General features: G+C 38.7%; 1 protein-coding gene across 6 annotated transcripts in view; it reads right to left on the reverse strand.

Moving 5' to 3' along the window:
* Sap47 (Synapse-associated protein 47kD) overlaps positions 1–17378 on the reverse strand; it is a 319381-nt gene that overhangs the window by 286902 nt on the left and 15101 nt on the right. For 5 of the 6 annotated variants that reach the window (XR_008407616.2, XM_053781884.2, XM_053781883.2 and 2 more), the window contains exon 2: positions 14241–14294. The exons of the other annotated variant lie outside the window; for it this stretch is intronic. Coding sequence is in view for 4 of the 5 variants with exons in the window: in XM_053781884.2 (XP_053637859.1) it covers positions 14241–14294 (54 nt within the window). In the remaining variant the exon portion in view is untranslated. The remainder of the gene's footprint in view (positions 1–14240; positions 14295–17378) is intronic. 6 annotated transcript variants of the gene reach the window in all.

A 17378-nucleotide genomic window follows, 5' to 3' on the forward strand; every position in this document is an offset into this window, starting at 1 on the left:
ACACAGCTGTTGCAAGCCGTGCTTGTGACTATTTCAATGACAATGTTATGGCCCATTTTAGGAAAGTCTTGAAGAAACGGGAGGTACAGAGCTCTATGGACAGATTTGTTGTGCGACAGAGGTCCAGTGACTCTGAAGCTGGTCCTAGTGGCATTAAAAGAAGAAGGGAAGTAACCCCAGAAAAGGACTTGCTACCTCAAGTCCTAATGGAAGGGGATTCCCCTTCTAAACAGTAAGAAGATAATGCTCTCCCCTCCTCCCATCCCATCAATCATCACCAGATCTTCAATAAAAGTAAGTGTCATGTAATTGTGCATGCCTTTTTCAGTTTGTGTGTATTAAAATTAACATTTCATGTGGTAAAAAAATTTTTTTTTCATACTTTTGGGCGTCTTGCACGGATTAATTTTATTTCCATTATTTCTTATGGGGAAAATTAATTCGCATAACGATTATTTCGCATAACGATGAGCCCTCTTGCACGGATTAAAATCGTTAACCGGGGGTCCACTGTATTTGAAGAGAGGATGTTGAAATGCCCTGGACAATTTATATTTGCTAATCTATTTTTGCTTTTCTTGGGTATTCTGGATATACCAGGCCTCTTTGTAAAGAGCTATTTCCATGTGCAGATATGAAACTAATACCTCAAAAGCCGTCCAGTTTTATGTACTGTACCTTTCTTGCATGCACTCCAATGAAAGTTAGAAGAGTTGTAGTCATTTTCAATAAATATAGTACACTAAAATAAAAGTTCTCAGCACATTCTGAAATTTATGATTTTACCACCCTGGCAGCAGTGTTACAAGTAAACCCTCAATTTATGGGACTAATATTGCAGAGGTGGCGGCCAGTAATGGCACTTGTTGTATGTAGACAGGAGATTGTTTTACTGTGATTGTAACAATAATGAATACTTTTGGAACCAACAGACTTTGTCCATTTAATCCTAATCAAATAAACCAGCAGATTTTGTCCCATATTTCCGAAGTCCTTTAAACCAAGTCATTAACCCTCTCACTGTAGGTCTATGCCACTGACGACAGGGTTGCTTACATGGATCTACATTTTGAGCTCAGCTCACTCAGATAAGCGGTGATTATTATAATCAAAACTAAGAGCTAAACACACCAGGGTCATATAGCGAAGACAAGCAGTAAGCAATGAATTTTGGCCTAGATATGAGAAAATGGGTCTGTGCAGTGTGCAGCATAAAAAAAATTGTGCCCCATGTGGCGCATGATGGGAAGAGCAAAACTCTTAACCTTGTGTTTGGTTTAAAATAGTAACTGAAGTGTTTTCTAAGATGCTTGTTTTTATTGCCTATCTCTTGCTATTATTTGATAGAATGGAAAATGTAGTACTGAAATGGAGATGTAGCTAGAAATCAAGCTCAAAGTAGTAAAAATATTTTTTTTTTTTTTGAGGATAGGTAAGGCCCCCTAAACCCCCCCCCCCAGTCTGTTTTACGAGTTTTTCCCAAGTCTGATGCAATTACTGGAACATCCTAAACCATGTCCAATCATTCCAGGTTATATTTTATTATCTGAGAAATAGGGCAAATCTTTGATTTTTCTGTGATGATGAATTCAAAAATAGAGGGCAAGTGAAATATAGGAGAGGCCTTAGGATGTGATTAACCCTTTCAGGGTCGAGAGGCCCTCTCCTAAACTTGTTCTCAGGGTCGGAAAAAAAAATCTTATGAAATTATAGAGAATCTTTTTCTGATCATAATGACACCAAAAGTATGAAATTTGATGGAAAACTTACGGAATTATGCTCTTGCGAAGTTAGCGGTCTCGACGATGTTTACGCATCGGCAATTTCGCTCACTTTGAGCCCTATTTTCGGCCAATTCCAATGTACCAGTCGACAAAAATCATAACTATTTCGCTAGAACTCCACTTTTTTTTTTTAATCAATGAGTACAAGAAACCACCCATTTACCGATTTCAACTATCCAATAAAGTGGTCAGAAATTGGCAATTTTGCCAATTTCACACAAATTTCAAAAGATGCCAATTTCCAAATAGGGTCCAGAATAAACAAGACAGACATTCCTGGCACTAAAATAACATTTTCTCTGTTCATTAGTCACGTCCCCAGGCCCCTCTTACATTTCTTTTGCTTTCTCACAAAAAAAATAGAAGAATTACTGTTCTGCAGACCTCTGCATTAGTGTAGAAATGGTATAAATAATATCAGCACACTTGTCAAACTCACCAGTTGACGTGTATTGGATGCGTGGCATGATTTGTTTACTTTTAAACTTAGGCAAAAGTCAAACATTTCTGCTACTTTGAGCTCAATATCAAGGTACTTTTCATTGTGAAACCAATCAAAATCATCTCAATTTCTGTAATGTCTTCCATTCTATAAAATGAGACCAGGAAAACTAGAATACAGCCATAAATACCATACGAAAATACACTGCAAGATTGCTGTATTAAACCAAAAACACAGTCGGAGTTTTTTTTCTTGTTATGCACTGTGTGCTGCAGGAATTTTTTTATACTATGCACAGTGACCACATAGACCCATTCTTTCATATGTAGGCCTACCAGCTTTCTCTCGCTAGATCTGAAAGCGCTAGAATTTATGTGTACTAGTACAGCACCAACCCTGGCGTGCAAGACGTATTAGTACGGCACCAACCCTGAAAGGGTTAATGAAGAGAGGAAATATTGCTTTAGTGCCTGGAATGCTTACAGTGTTCATTTTGAACTGCTGTTAGACCGAATTTTTTTAATTTTTGTGTAAAATTGGCCAAATTACTGACTTCTGTACATTTTACAGAGTAATTCTGATAGTTAAATGGGTGGCTTTTGGTGTTCAATTGATAGAACAGAAGGCATTCTAGAGAAATAACCAAGAAATTGGTCGAATTGATCAATAGAATCGTGTTAAAATAGGACTCAGTGGACGAAATTGCCAATGTGTATATTGTACCCAGACTTTTAATATTGCACCTGCATAATTCCGTAAGTTTTCAATCAAATTTTGTATTTTTAGTGTTATTACCTTCAAAAAAAGATTATCATTTCAGATAAAATAATTATTTTTTTTTAAATACCAACACTGTGAGCACTTTTAATTTCAGGCATTTGACAGGAGAGACGCTAAACTGAAAGTACAGTGGACCCCCGCATAACGATTACCTCTGAATGTGACCAATTATGTAAGTGTATTTATGTAAGTGCGTTTGTACGTGTATGTTTGGGGGTCTGAAATGGACTAATCTACTTCACAATATTTCTTATGGGAACAAATTCGGTCAGTACTGGCACCTGAACATACTTCTGGAGTGAAAAAATATCGTTAACCGGGGGTCCACTGTATACTGGTAGTAACAAGACTGTGGTATTTGAATGTAATATCTTCTCACTCTAGTTACCTCGAGCGCATTAAGTAGGTTGGTAGACAGCAATCATCCATGAAGTACTGTATTACAGTCCTGCTATATGAATGTAGATCTGTCATACCTTGTCAGATTTTTTTTTTTTTCTCATGAATGTACAAGATGAAAGGTAAACCTTTTAAGCTTCTTCCATTCATTATATACTTTACTTTCTTATGTGTTCCTTAATGCTCTTAGTCCTGCAGGATTTCTTTTCCAGTTTGAAACCTAGTTTAATACAGTGGACCCTCGACCAGCGATGGCATCGATTAACGATAAATCTGACTAGCGATACATTTTATCGCAAAACTTTTGCCTCGATTAGCCCTAAAAAACTCGACCAACACTATTCGTTCCGTCTGAGACGGGTCCACTTCTGGCCAGTGTTTACAAGCCAGCCAGCCACCGCAGTTGCTTCCAAGCATACAATCGGAACATTTCATATTAATACAGCCTTTTTAGTGATTGCACCTGCAAAATAAGTCACCATGGGCCCCAAGAAAGCTTCTAATGCCAACCCTACAGCAAAAAGGGTGAGAATTACTATGGATATGAAGAAAGAGATCATTGCTAAGTATGAAAGTGGAGTGCATGTCTCCGAGCTGGCCAGGCTGTACACAAAACCCCAATCAACCATCGCTACTATTGTGGCCAAGAAAACGGCAATCAAGGAAGCTGTTCTTGCCAAAGGTGCAACTATGTTTTCGAAACTGAGATCGCAAGTGATAGAAGATGTTGAGAGACTGTTATTGGTATGGATAAACAAAAAACAGATAGCAGGAGATAGCATCTCTCAAGCGATCATATGTGAAAAGGCTAGGAAGTTGCATGACGATTTAATTAGAAAAATGCCAGCAACTAGTGGTGATGTGAGTGAATTTAAGGCCAGCAAAGGTTGGTTTGAGAGATTTAAGAATCGTAGTGGCATACATAGTGTGATAAGGCATGGTGAGGCTGCCAGTTTGGACCAAAAAGCAGCTGAAAAGTATGTGCAGGAATTCAAGGAGTACATAGACAGTGAAGGACTGAAACCTGAACAAGTGTTTAATGGTGACACTGACAATGTGGTGAAACACTTTAGGAATGTCATAAAGGAACGGGAGGTACAGGCCTCTATGGGCAGATATGTTGTGCGACAGAGGTCCAGTGACTCTCAAGCTGGTCCTCGTGGCATTAAAAGAAGGGAAGTAACCCCGAAAAAGGACTTGCCACCTCAAGTCCTAATGGAAGGGGATTCCCCATCTAAACACTAAGAACATCAACACACTCCCCTCTTCCCATCCCATCAATCATCACCAGATCTTCAATAAAGGTAAGTGTCATGTAACTGTGCATGTCTTCTTCAGTTTGTGTGTATTAAAATTAATATTTCATGTGTTAAAAATTTTTTTTTTCAATACTTTTGGGTGTCTTGCACGGATTAATTTAATTTCCGTTATTTCTTATGGGGAAAATTAACTTGACTAACGATTATTCTGACTAACGATGAGCTCTCAGGAACGGATTAATAGCGTTAGTCGAGGGTCCACTGTAATGTACTGGGACCAGAGTGACGATCCTTGGAACCGTTTGCATAATACTTATACATGTAATAGGACCCTCACAACTCTCATGTATTGAGTAATTGTATATCATTTTGTACTATCTAGGAGTAGATTATAGAAACAAAATGGACAAAATTATGTGTGGACACGAGAAAAACCCAGTTATTGACTGAATACAAGGGAAAACAACATGAGGATAGCTTGAGACAAGGCATTACTAAATGAACAAGCTATTACAAACAGCACAGAGGTGGAATTATTATACCATGTGTGGCATTTTGGCAAGAATTATAAACTGCAAAATTCACAGTTCACTGAAAGATGGGACACCACCTTGATAAATGTCATCTGCAAGGAATGAAATTTATCTTTCCAGAGTGGAGGGTCAAGCTTTGCACGAGATCAGTGGAGGGGGCAATCACTGGTCTATTCTAAGGGTTTAAATTATTCTATAATATTGGTCTGTAAAAATTAAAGTGAGGAAAAGATTGGTGTACACACACTGGGGGTTCACGATTCTGTATAGATACGGGGAGAAGATTCAAGCTGCAGGAAGAAGAAAAAAGAAGGGGAGGGAACATTGGAGGTTTGGATGCATGTACATGGAAAATTAAATTTATGGAGCTGCAAATAGAAGTACATAATAGGAATTATCACACAACAGAAAAATCAAAACATTCAGAGACTATCAAAGTGTGTTGTGGGAAGATTACTAATTTAAGGTAAAAAGGAAAACAGTATAGATGTTATTCAAAACGTTTTGATGCACAGGAAACTTTGATATCATTGCAATAACAAAAACCTGATTCAGCATGAAAACTTAGGACATGCTAAACAAATGGCACACAGAAAATAAGAATGAAGTATTGGCATTGGTTCTGTATATCAGAGGAAACAAACTGTTGCATTAAAAGGATGAAAAATCAGATGTTGAGATCTGTTTGGTCTCAATTTCTTGAAGGACAAACACTATAGGTGAACTTGTATGTGCAATTTAACCTATAAATTTAAGAAGCATCAACTGGAAGCTTCTTTGGGATGAAATTAAAAAATGTTTCATGACACAATAGTATAACTACCTTGAAAGATTTTAATTTCAGTCAATTCAACTGGAGTTCTATGACTGGGAATCAAATGTAGCACAATTTTCTATAGGAGAGACAGGACTGCTATTTAAAGTACAGTACATATAGTTTGTAACTTAGCCAATTTAAGGGCATAACATTTTGAGTCATTCTGAGAAATAATCTCATGGAAAAAAAAGTGATTACAAACTGTACACAGTAAAGACCCAACTTATGATATTCTAACTTATGGTGATCCAATTTACAAACAAGGTCCAAAAGACAATTATGAATAAAAAATTTTTATGATTGTTGATCTGCAGTTACAAGCAAGTGAAATAACCATCCAGGAATTCATCTTATTGAAGCCCTAATGTATTGTATTATACATACCCTTGGATTTTCATTTAACAGACTAGTGCTGACTGGAGTAACATAACTAGTAATTACCTCACTGAAAACCTGACAGACAGTAATATATAAGATTAATAAAGTATTACATTTTCCAGAGCTGTACCAGCTGACCAAACACACATTGTACAGTACAGTGGACCCTCGCCTAACGATATTAATCCGTTCCTGAGAGCTCAATGTTAGGCGAAATTATCGTTAGCTGAATTAATTTTCCCCATAAGAAATAATGGAAATCAAATTAATCCGTTCCTGACACCCCAAAGTATGAAAAAAAAAAAATTTTTACCACATGAAATATTAATTTTAATACACACAAACTGAAGAAGACATGCACAGTTACATGACACTTACCTTTATTGAAGATCTGGTGATGACTGATGGGATGGGAGGAGGGGAGAGTGTTGATGGTGTTAGTGTTTAGAAGGGGAATCCCCTTCCATTAGGACTTGAGGTGGCAAGTCCTTTCTGGGGTTACTTCCCTTCTTCTTTTAATGCCACTAGGACCAGCTTGAGAGTCGCTGGACCTCTGTCGCACAACATATCTGTCCATAGAGGCCTGTACCTCCCGTTCCTTTATGACATTCCTAAACTGTTTCACAACATTGCCAGCGTAATAGTCACCAGCACGGCTTGCAATAGCTGTGTAAGGGTGATTTTCATCAAAAAAGGTTTGCACTTTAAGCCACATTGCACACATTTCCTTAGTCTTTGAGGTAGGCAACTTCCTCAATTTCTCTATCCCCTCCTCCGGAGCAGTTTCCTCAGGTCTGGCCTCTTGCTGTTGAAGATGATCTAGTAGCTCATCAGTGGTTAGTTCATCATTGTCCTCCTCCACCAACTCTTCCACATCCTCCCCACTAGCCTCCAACCCCAAGGACTTCCCCAATGCCACAATGGATTCCTCAACTGGCATAGGATTCCCAGGGTTAGCCTCAAACCCTTCAAAATCCCTTTTGTCTACACATTCTGGCCACAGTTTTTTCCAAGCAGAGTTCAAGGTCCTCTTAGTCACTCCCTCCCAAGCCTTACCTACAAGGTTTACACAATTGAGGATGCTAAAATGATCTCTCCAAAACTCTCTTAGAGTCAATTGAGTTTCTGAGGTCACTACAAAGCACCTTTCAAACATAGCTTTTGTGTACAGTTTCTTGAAGTTGGAAATGACCTGCTGGTCCATGGGCTGCAGGAGAGGAGTGGTATTAGGAGGCAAAAACTTGACCTTAATGAAGTTCATTTCTGCAGAAAGTCGCTCTGCCACGTCTGAAGGATGACCAGGAGCATTGTCTAATACCAGGAGGCACTTAAGGTCTAATTTATTTTCAATTAGGTAATTTTTCACAGTGGGGGTAAATGCATGGTGTAACCAGTCATAGAAAAAGTCCCTAGTGACCCATGCCTTACTGTTTGCCCTCCACAGCACACACAAATTAGCCTTGAGGACACTGTTTTTCCTAAGCACTCTGGGAGTTTCAGAGTGATACACCAATAAAGGCTTCACTTTGCAATCACCACTAGCATTAGCACACATCAACAGAGCAAGCGTGTCTTTCATAAGCTTATGTCCTGGGAGTGCCTTTTCCTCCTGAGTAATGTAGGTCCTGCTTGGCATTTTCTTCCAAAACAGGCCTGTTTCATCTTCCTGCCTATATATAGCCGTCCTGCTCCACCTCTGTTAGTGTGACTTTGTCAATGGTCCAAGTCGGACCGAAACGTCGTCGTAAGCTTCTCTCTTTTATGTGCGGGTTATTTGTGTATTAAACACTTGTTCAGGTTTCAGTCCTTCACTGTCTATGTACTCCTTGAATTCCTGCACATGTTTTTCAGCCGCTTTGTGGTCCGAACTGGCAGCCTCACCATGCCTTATCACACTATGTATGCCACTACGATTCTTAAATCTCTCAAACCAACCTTTGCTGGCCTTAAATTCACTCACATCACCACTAGTTGCAGGCATTTTTCTAATTAAATCGTCATGCAACTTCCTAGCCTTTTCACATATGATCGCTTGAGAGATGCTATCTCCTGCTATCTGTTTTTCGTTTATCCACACCAATAACAGTCTCTCAACATCTTCTATCACTTGCGATCTCTGTTTCGAAAACAAAGTTGCACCTTTGGCAAGAACAGCTTCCTTGATTGCCGTTTTCTTGGCCACGATAGAAGCGATGGTTGATTGGGGTTTTGTGTACAACCTGGCCAGCTCGGAGACACGCACTCCACTTTCATACTTAGCAATGATCTCTTTCTTCATATCCATAGTAATTCTCACTCTTTTTCCTGTAGGGTTGGCACTAGAAGCTTTCTTGGGGCCCATGGTGACTTATTTTGCAGGTGCAATCACTAAAAAGGCTGTGATAATATGAAATGTTCCGATTGTATGCTTGGATGCGACCACGATGGCTGGCTTGTAAACACTGGCACCCACGGAAAAAGTGAGGTGGGCTCAGGCCGCACGTGGACGCATCTCGAACGAATCGCGTTGAGCGAGTTTTTAGCACTAGCCGAGGCAAAATTTTTGCGTTAAAATGTATCGCTAGGTGGATTTAACGTTATGCGATGCCGTCGTTAGGCGAGGGTCCACTGTATATTCCTTGCAGAGAATATATACAGTGGAACCTCTACTTGCGAGTTTAATCAGTTCCATGACCTTGCTCGCAACTGGATTTGCTCGTTTGCAGAGTCAATTTTCCTCATTTAAATTAAATGAAATGCAATTAATCCATTCCAGTGGAATTCTGTGCTTCAAAAACTTTTGCTAATATCAATTCTACGGCTTATTTATCTATCTCACTTCATCTAATATGACATAATAAACAATATAAATAACATAGAAACCTGATATATATATATATACTCTAAAATTAATAAATTATGTAATTCATGTAGTGGTATGGGCGGTGTCAGTGGTGGACGAGAGTTTGTCTGGAGACTGGACAAAATACTTCTTGAATAATTTTGCTAATATCATCTATATGGCTTATTTATCTATCACAGTTCATCTAATATGACATAACAATGTAAATAACATAGAAACCTGATATATACTCTAGAATGAATAAAATATGCCATTATGTAACAGGTGGAGGCGGCCACAACCGCCTATGTTGTGGTAAACACTGCCGTCTAGTGACGGCCTTTTGAAGCCGTCTATTATTATAATTATTATGATGTAGTACATTATTATTATATGTGTATTATTATTATTATACGTATATTATTATTCTTATTGTATTATATTATTATTCTTATTGTATTATTATACGTACTATTATTATTATACATAAAGTATTATTATTATTATTATTACAATATAAATAATTTGTAATTTTTATTCACACAAAAAATAAGATTTACTGTTATGCCTTATTGCAATAATTGTATAAATATTGTCAACCCATTCACAACTGCATATTGGAACATAGCCAAAACAATCGAACATTTCTCCTGTGTTGAGCTCGATTTCAAGGTACTTTTCGTCGTGAAAGCAATCAAAATTATATCTATTTCTGTAATAGATCTTCCATTCTATCAAATGAAACCAAAAAAATGAGAATACAACCATAAAAACCATACAAAAATACCACTAAGGGTGGCTAATTGCTGAGAAGTGATCTCCATTATTAATGCTTAGATTTCTTTCATTTTTGGTGTACATTAACCCTTAAACGGTCCAAACAGATTGATGTTCAAATTCATAGTGCTACAAAAGTAGATCTACTTTTTTTTGCATATTTTCAAATACAGTGGACCCCCGCATACCGTTGGCATCACGTAACGATTAATCCGCATACCGCTTGCTTTAATCGCAAAAATTTTGCCTCGCATACCGCTTAAAAACCCGCTCACCAATTTTCGTCCGAGACGCATCCAATGTGCGCCCTCAGCCAGCCTCACATGTGCCGCCAGTGGCATTGTTTACCAGCCAGCCTCCGCGGTAACATCCAAGCATACAATCGGAATATTTCGTATTATTACAGTGTTTTCGGTGCTTTTTCTGGAAAATAAGTGACCATGGGCCCCAAGAAAGCTTCTAGTGCCAACCCTACAGCAATAAGGGTGAGAATTACAATAGAGATGAAGAAAAAGATCATTGATAAGTATGAAAGTGGAGTGCGTGTCTCTGAGCTGGCCAGGTTGTATAATAAACCCCAATCAACCATCGCTACTATTGGTGGTACAGCTGCTGCTGCTGCTGCTGCACTGTCAGCTGCTGCTGCTGCTGTAGCATCATCTGCTGCTGCTGTAGCATCGTCTGCTGCTGCTGCTGCTGTAGCATCGTCTGCTGCTGCTGTAACATCGTCTGTTGCTGCTGTAGCATCGTCTGCTGCTGCTGTAGCATCGTCTGCTGCTGCTGCTGCTGCTGCTGTAGCATCGTCTGCTGCTGCTGTAACATCTTCTGTTGCTGCTGTAGCATCGTCTGCTGCTGCTGTAGCATCGTCTGCTGCTGCTGTAGCATCGTCTGCTGCTGCTGTAGCATCGTCTGTTGCTGCTGTAGCATCGTCTGCTGCTGCTGTAGCATCGTCTGCTGCTGCTGTAACATTGTCTGCTGCTGCTGTAACATCGTCTGTTGCTGCTGTAGCATCGTCTGTTGCTGCTGTAGCATCGTCTGCTGCTGCTGCTGTAGCATCGTCTGCTGCTGCTGCTGTAGCATCGTCTGCTGCTGCTGTAACATCGTCAGTTGCTGCTGTAGCATCGTCTGCTGCTGCTGTAGCATCGTCTGTTGCTGCTGTACCACCGTCAGCTGCTGCTGCTGCTGCTGTAGCACCGTTGTTGGTGTGGCTTATTGAGAATACCAAGAAACAATTAACCCCAGAGGATTTGCCACCCAGGATAACCCAAAAAAGTCAGTGTCATCGAAGACTGTCTAACTTATTTCCATTGGGGTCCTTAATCTTGTCTCCCAGGATGCAACCCACACCAGTCGACTAACACCCAGGTGAACAGGGAAAAATGCCTGGAACTAGTGCTCATATTGGTGAATTTAAAGCCAGCAAAGGTTGGTTTGAGAGATTTAAGAATCATAGTGGCATACACAGTGTGATAAGGCCTGTTCTGGAAGAAAATACCAAACAGGACCTACAGTACTCAGGAGGAAAAGGCACTCCCAGGACACAGTGTCTCATCAGTCATTGCTGCATCTTCAATAAAGGTAAGTGTCATTTATTCTTCATTTAGTAGACTAGTACATGCACAATATATATTGTGCATGTACTACTCTACTATTGTGCATGTATCCTTCTCTTTGTGTGTAGGAAAATGTATATTTCATGTGGTAAAAAAATGTTTTTCATACTTTTGGGTGTCTTGCACGGATTAATTTGATTTCCATTATTTCTTATGGGGAAAATTCATTCGCATACCGATTATTTCGCATAACAATGAGCCCTCTTGCACGGATTAAAATCGTTATGCAGGGGTCCACTGTATAACAAAAAAAAATGTAGATAAAAGTTTTTTTTACACGTTTTCAAATGTAAAACAAAAAAGATCTACATTTTTTTACATACTTTCAGATGTTGAAAAAACGTATATATACGTTTGGACCATTTAACCCGTAAACGGTCCAAACGCATATATACTTTTTACCGCTAGTGCCCCAAACGTATATATACGTTTTATGTGTCCTACATTTAACATTGCCGCGATAAGCCTGAGTCGCCTAGACATGTGAGAATGGGTGTGAGCACTCACTGTGCATCATATTAAAATAATTGGGGATGCCTGGGTACCATATGCTCTTTTTTCCTATTAAAAAACAACAATGTTTTTTTCTCAAAAAAAAGTTGGGGCAGTACGGTAGTGAATGTATATATACGTTTGGACCGTTTACGGGTTAAGGGTTAAGAAGCATCTTTCCATCACACATTGCCCAAGTTTCAATAAGATAGTCCAACAAACAAATGAGATACAATTCCCTAGATCAAGAGCAAGAGCCCCTCACCAGTGTCAAGGAACCTGCCTTGAGGTCTGCTCGCTTATGGAAATTCTGCTCGTGTATAGAAACAAAAAATCAACCCATCGACTGCTTGTATTTGGAAAAACTCGCACATGGATGTGCTCGCAAGTAGAGGTTCCACTGTATTAAGAAAAAGGATTAACAAGATAAAAATGTCCTGATAAAAGAAGCCTTTACAAATGCATCAAGAGACAGCCACCTTATAAACCATGATTAAATTAATTGAGGTCAAAAAATGCACAAGAAAAACAAACAAAACAAAAAAATAAAGTTGAGAGGATTCTTGAAGGAAAATCCTAAGTGTATGTACTGCATACAGAACAGATTAAAGAAAATGACAAGGTCACTTAAATTTAACTTACATCAGCTTATAACTTACATCAGCTTAGTTTATAGGTGTAGCTACATTATTGTCTATGCTAAGAACTCTTGAACTGCATCTGCCACTTTTCTGCCCTATACACATCATTCTGAAATTCACAAGTGTCCTCAGAATTTGTTAACCTATTTCTGTCATCAGCAAACTTGCTTATATTGCTGTTTACTCTACAATATATGTCTTACATACCATAGATTTTGAACAAGGAGCTCAACTCAGACACTTGTGGAATCCCACTGGTAATTAATCCTAATTATTATTTCTCAACACCTACGTAGGGACATCTAGGTGAGTACAAATAGGAACCACATGTCTCATGCTCAGCAGGGGGAGGATGAGGCCTCCACCACATCTTATGCTGAATGACTCACATGGGTTTAGTGCTTAACATGAATTATTAAAATATTAAAAATATCAACATCTATGCAAATGCTGTTGCCTATTTGTCAATCATGCCTTGAGTCAGGAGAACTCTTCCTCTGTGTCTACAGTAATAACCTGTGCTGTTACTTTCTTTCAATCTCAAAGAATCAGTACCAGTAGTAGTAACAGTAGTTTTAGCAGTACTGTGGAAATATCAGTAGTAACAGCATATATTAACATATGTAACAGCAATACAGGAGTGGTAATATTAATATAAATTATATAATTCAAGACAAATAAATTCAGATCATTCATTATGATAGGTTATATCATACATAAAAAGTCAGTAATGTATCACATTCCTGCATTACAAACAACAAAATGCATACAAATATTAATACAATTTCCCCAAATGGGACTAAATAATGTCAGACTAAATGTGTCAAAATGCACCTTATTATATATGTATACAGCATATACTGTGTAAAAAAAGTAGTACTTTTTAATTTCAATAATGCTATCTCTACAAAATCACACTATTAATTCCAGTAAAAATATCGACCAGTGTTAATTCCAGGTCAAAAATGAGATGAATACACCATATGGCAAAGGTCCACCTCAAGATACATGCAACCAATGCAAGGCTATATCAGGCCATGCAATACAACGGCCCAACATCCATCCAACCATCCATCTCTTCCTCCCTCTATTTCTCTCTGTAGCACTATCAAAACTGCCGGTAGTAAGAGGTCAGTAAGAGCAAGCAAATGGATTAAATGTAAGTGAAATATGCGTGTAAAGGGGGTTGGGAGGGGTGCAATGGCAGCGTTTACCAACACAGTTCAGACTTAAGTGTGGAACACACCAGCCTCTCTGCCCCTCCCCTCTCTCTCCCTCTCTGCTCCCTCTCTCAAAATATCCCTGTTTTAATTCTCCTCTTAACTGCAAAATTAAGAACGCATCTAACCCACTTAATATTGTACTACTTCAAAAAAATAAATGACAGTGGTATCGCACTAAGACAGCCACACATAGATGCGTTCCCACATGCTCAGTTAAAGGGAAAAGTAAATAATACAAGAACATGTTGAGAAAATGGGTAGAGGTGGGTTGAATAACTGACCTGGCTTCAGTCACTACGGCAGCAGAACCTTGGCTCTCAGCACTGGGTTTCTTCCTATCAACATAAACAAAAACAGAGATGAGATGCACGCCAAAAACATTCGTCCTAACAACATAAACGAGAACAAAGATGAGATGTACGTTGATAACAGTCTTCTTCCTATTAAAATAACCCAAAAACTGAGACGCGATGCACGTTAAGGAAAAAAAATCAGTAAGCTGATAACATTCTTCCTAGAAAGAAAATAAAAAAGGGAGTATACTAACTTTCTTCATACTAACAAGCACAACAGAAAACTGGGTGAAGTGATATTAGCAACATTCTACTAAAAATAAAAAATAAAAAGAAAGACGAGATGCAAGTCAGTGATCATCACACCTACAGTCAACAAATGTTTTTAACGAAATATCTACGACTTTTTTCAAATATTTTCTTACTGCAACCTTCCTCACTTCTTAGCTGCTTTCTAATATGTAATGTAATATACTGAACATTCACACAGCTCACACAACCTTCCCATCATCAATTTAGTACTGTATACAATTTGTAGTCTTTGAAATTATATAGTACAGTGGAACCTCATATTTCGAACGTATCACTTATTGACCTCTTTGAAAATCGACCGCTTTTTTCAAACCAACTTTGTCCCTATTATCGAACTTGCCCCTATTTTCGAACAGCTGGGTACTGGACCTGTCCGCCAGCCCGCTATGTCTGCATCCCCGCGCAGGCGCCTTGAGCCAGTCTAGCTCTGTTGATGCTTAAGTGAACACTAACCTGTGGTCTCAAACATTTTACGATTAATTCATTGTGTTTAGTGCTTGTGGGACTGTGAAATAAACTACTATGAGCCCAAAGAAACTTGCTAGTGGTACCCCTGTGGTACAGAAAGTGAGAAACACCATAGATGTGAAGAAGGACATAATACAGAAGTATGAGAGTGGTGTGAAACTTGTTGAGCTTGCCAGGATGTATGGGAAAAAACAAGTCAACCATCGCTTCTATCCTGGCAAAGAAAGAACAAATCAAGGAAGCTGATGTTGCAAAAGGTGTTAATATGCTAACCAAAAGAAGATCACAGACAGTTGATCAGGTTGAGAAGTTGTTACTGGTGTGGATCAAGGATAAAGAGATGGCAGGTGATAGTGTTTCAGAGATGATTATTTGTGAAAAGGCAAGGAAGTTGAAGGGGATTCCCCTTCCAAACACTAACTCCAATTCCCTCTCTCCTCCTCCCTATCTTCCAGATGCCATCACCAATCTTCAATAAAGGTAAGTAAAAATGTTATTTTATTTATTTTATATATATATATATATATATATATATATATATATATATATATATATATATATATATTTATTTTTAACAAGTTGGCCGTCTCCCACCGAGGCAGGGTGACCCAAAAAGAAAGAAAATCCCCAAAAAGAAAATACTTTCATCATCATTCAACACTTTCACCTCACTCACACATAATCACTGTTTTTGCAGAGGTACTCAGAATACAACAGTTTAGAAGTATATACGTATAAAGATACACAACATATCCCTCCAAACTGCCAATATCCCAAACCCCGCCTTTAACCCCTTGACTGTCGCAACCCCCAATCCTGAGGCATCTCCTGGTGTCACAAAATTAAAAAAATCTCATGAAATGATAGAGAATCTTTTCCCAATTGTAATGACACCAGAAAAATGAAATTTGATGGAAAACTGACGGAATTAAGCTCTTACGAAGTTAGCGACCTCGGCGATATTTACAAATCAGTGATTTCGCCCACTTTCAGCCCTATTTTCAGCTAATTCCATTCTCTGAGTCGACCAAACTCGTAGTTATTTCTTTAGAACTCCGTTTTTTCTATCGAATGAGTACAAGAAACTGCCCATTTACCGATTTCAACTACCCAATAACGTGGTCAGAAATTTGCAATTTGGCCAATTTCACGAAAATTAAAAAATATGACAATTTCAAAATAAGGTCCAGAATGAACAATGCAGACATTCCTGGCTCTAAAATAACATTTTCTTTGTTCATCAGTCACGTCTCCAAGCTTTCTATTTTGAATTTTTATTCAAACAAAAAATAGAAGATTTACTTTTATGGAGACTACTGCAATACTGTAATAAGTGTACAAATAATGTCAACCCATTCATGACTGCATATTAGAATGGCTAGTTAGACATTTATTGGACAATGACATCATTTGTTTACTTTTGAACATCGGCAAAAATCAAACATTGCCCCTAATTTAAGCTCCATTTCCAGGTCCAATCAAAATCACTTCTATTTCTATAATATGTTTTCCATTCTATCAAATGAGACCAAGAAAACAAGAATAGAACCATAAATACTATACAAAAATAGACCACAAAGTCGGCATTTTAATTAAAAAAAAAACACGGTCGGAGTTTTTTTCTCATTATGCACTGCGTGCTCCAGGATTTTTTTTATGTGGTGCATGCTGACCACACAGACCCATTCTCTCACATGTGGGCCTACCAGCTTTCTCCTGCTTGATTTGAAGCTGCTAGAATTTATGAGTATATATACGTCAAACACAGTGGCTCGTAAGACATATATATACGACCGAAAGTCAAAGGGTTAAAAGTGCAGGCATTGTACTTCCCATTTCCAGGATTCAAGTCCAGCTATATAAAATAACCGATTTCCCTGAATCCCTTCACTAAATATTTGGGACCTGACAGCTCATCAGGTCCCAAATACCATTCGTCTCCATTCACTCCTATCTAACACGCTCACGCACGCTTGCTGGAAGTCCAAGCCCCTCACCCACAAAACCTCCTTTACCCCCTCCCTCCAACCTTTTCAAGGACGACACCTACCCCGCCTTCCTTCCCCTACAGATTTATACACTCTCCATGTCATTCTACTTTGATCCATTCTCTCTAAATGACCAAACCACCTCAACAACCCCTCTTCAGCCATCTGACTAATACTTTTATTAACTCCACACCTTCTCCTAATTTCCACACTCCGAATTTTCTGCATAATATTTACACCACACATTGCCCTTAGACAGGACATCTCCACTGCTTCCAACCGTCTCCTCGCTGCAGCATTTACAACCCAAGCTTAACACCCATATAAGTGTTAGTACTACTATACTTTCATACATTCC

Source organism: Cherax quadricarinatus, chromosome 30 (assembly GCF_038502225.1).
Source record: "Cherax quadricarinatus isolate ZL_2023a chromosome 30, ASM3850222v1, whole genome shotgun sequence".
In the NCBI taxonomy this organism is placed as follows: Eukaryota; Metazoa; Arthropoda; class Malacostraca; order Decapoda; family Parastacidae; genus Cherax; species Cherax quadricarinatus.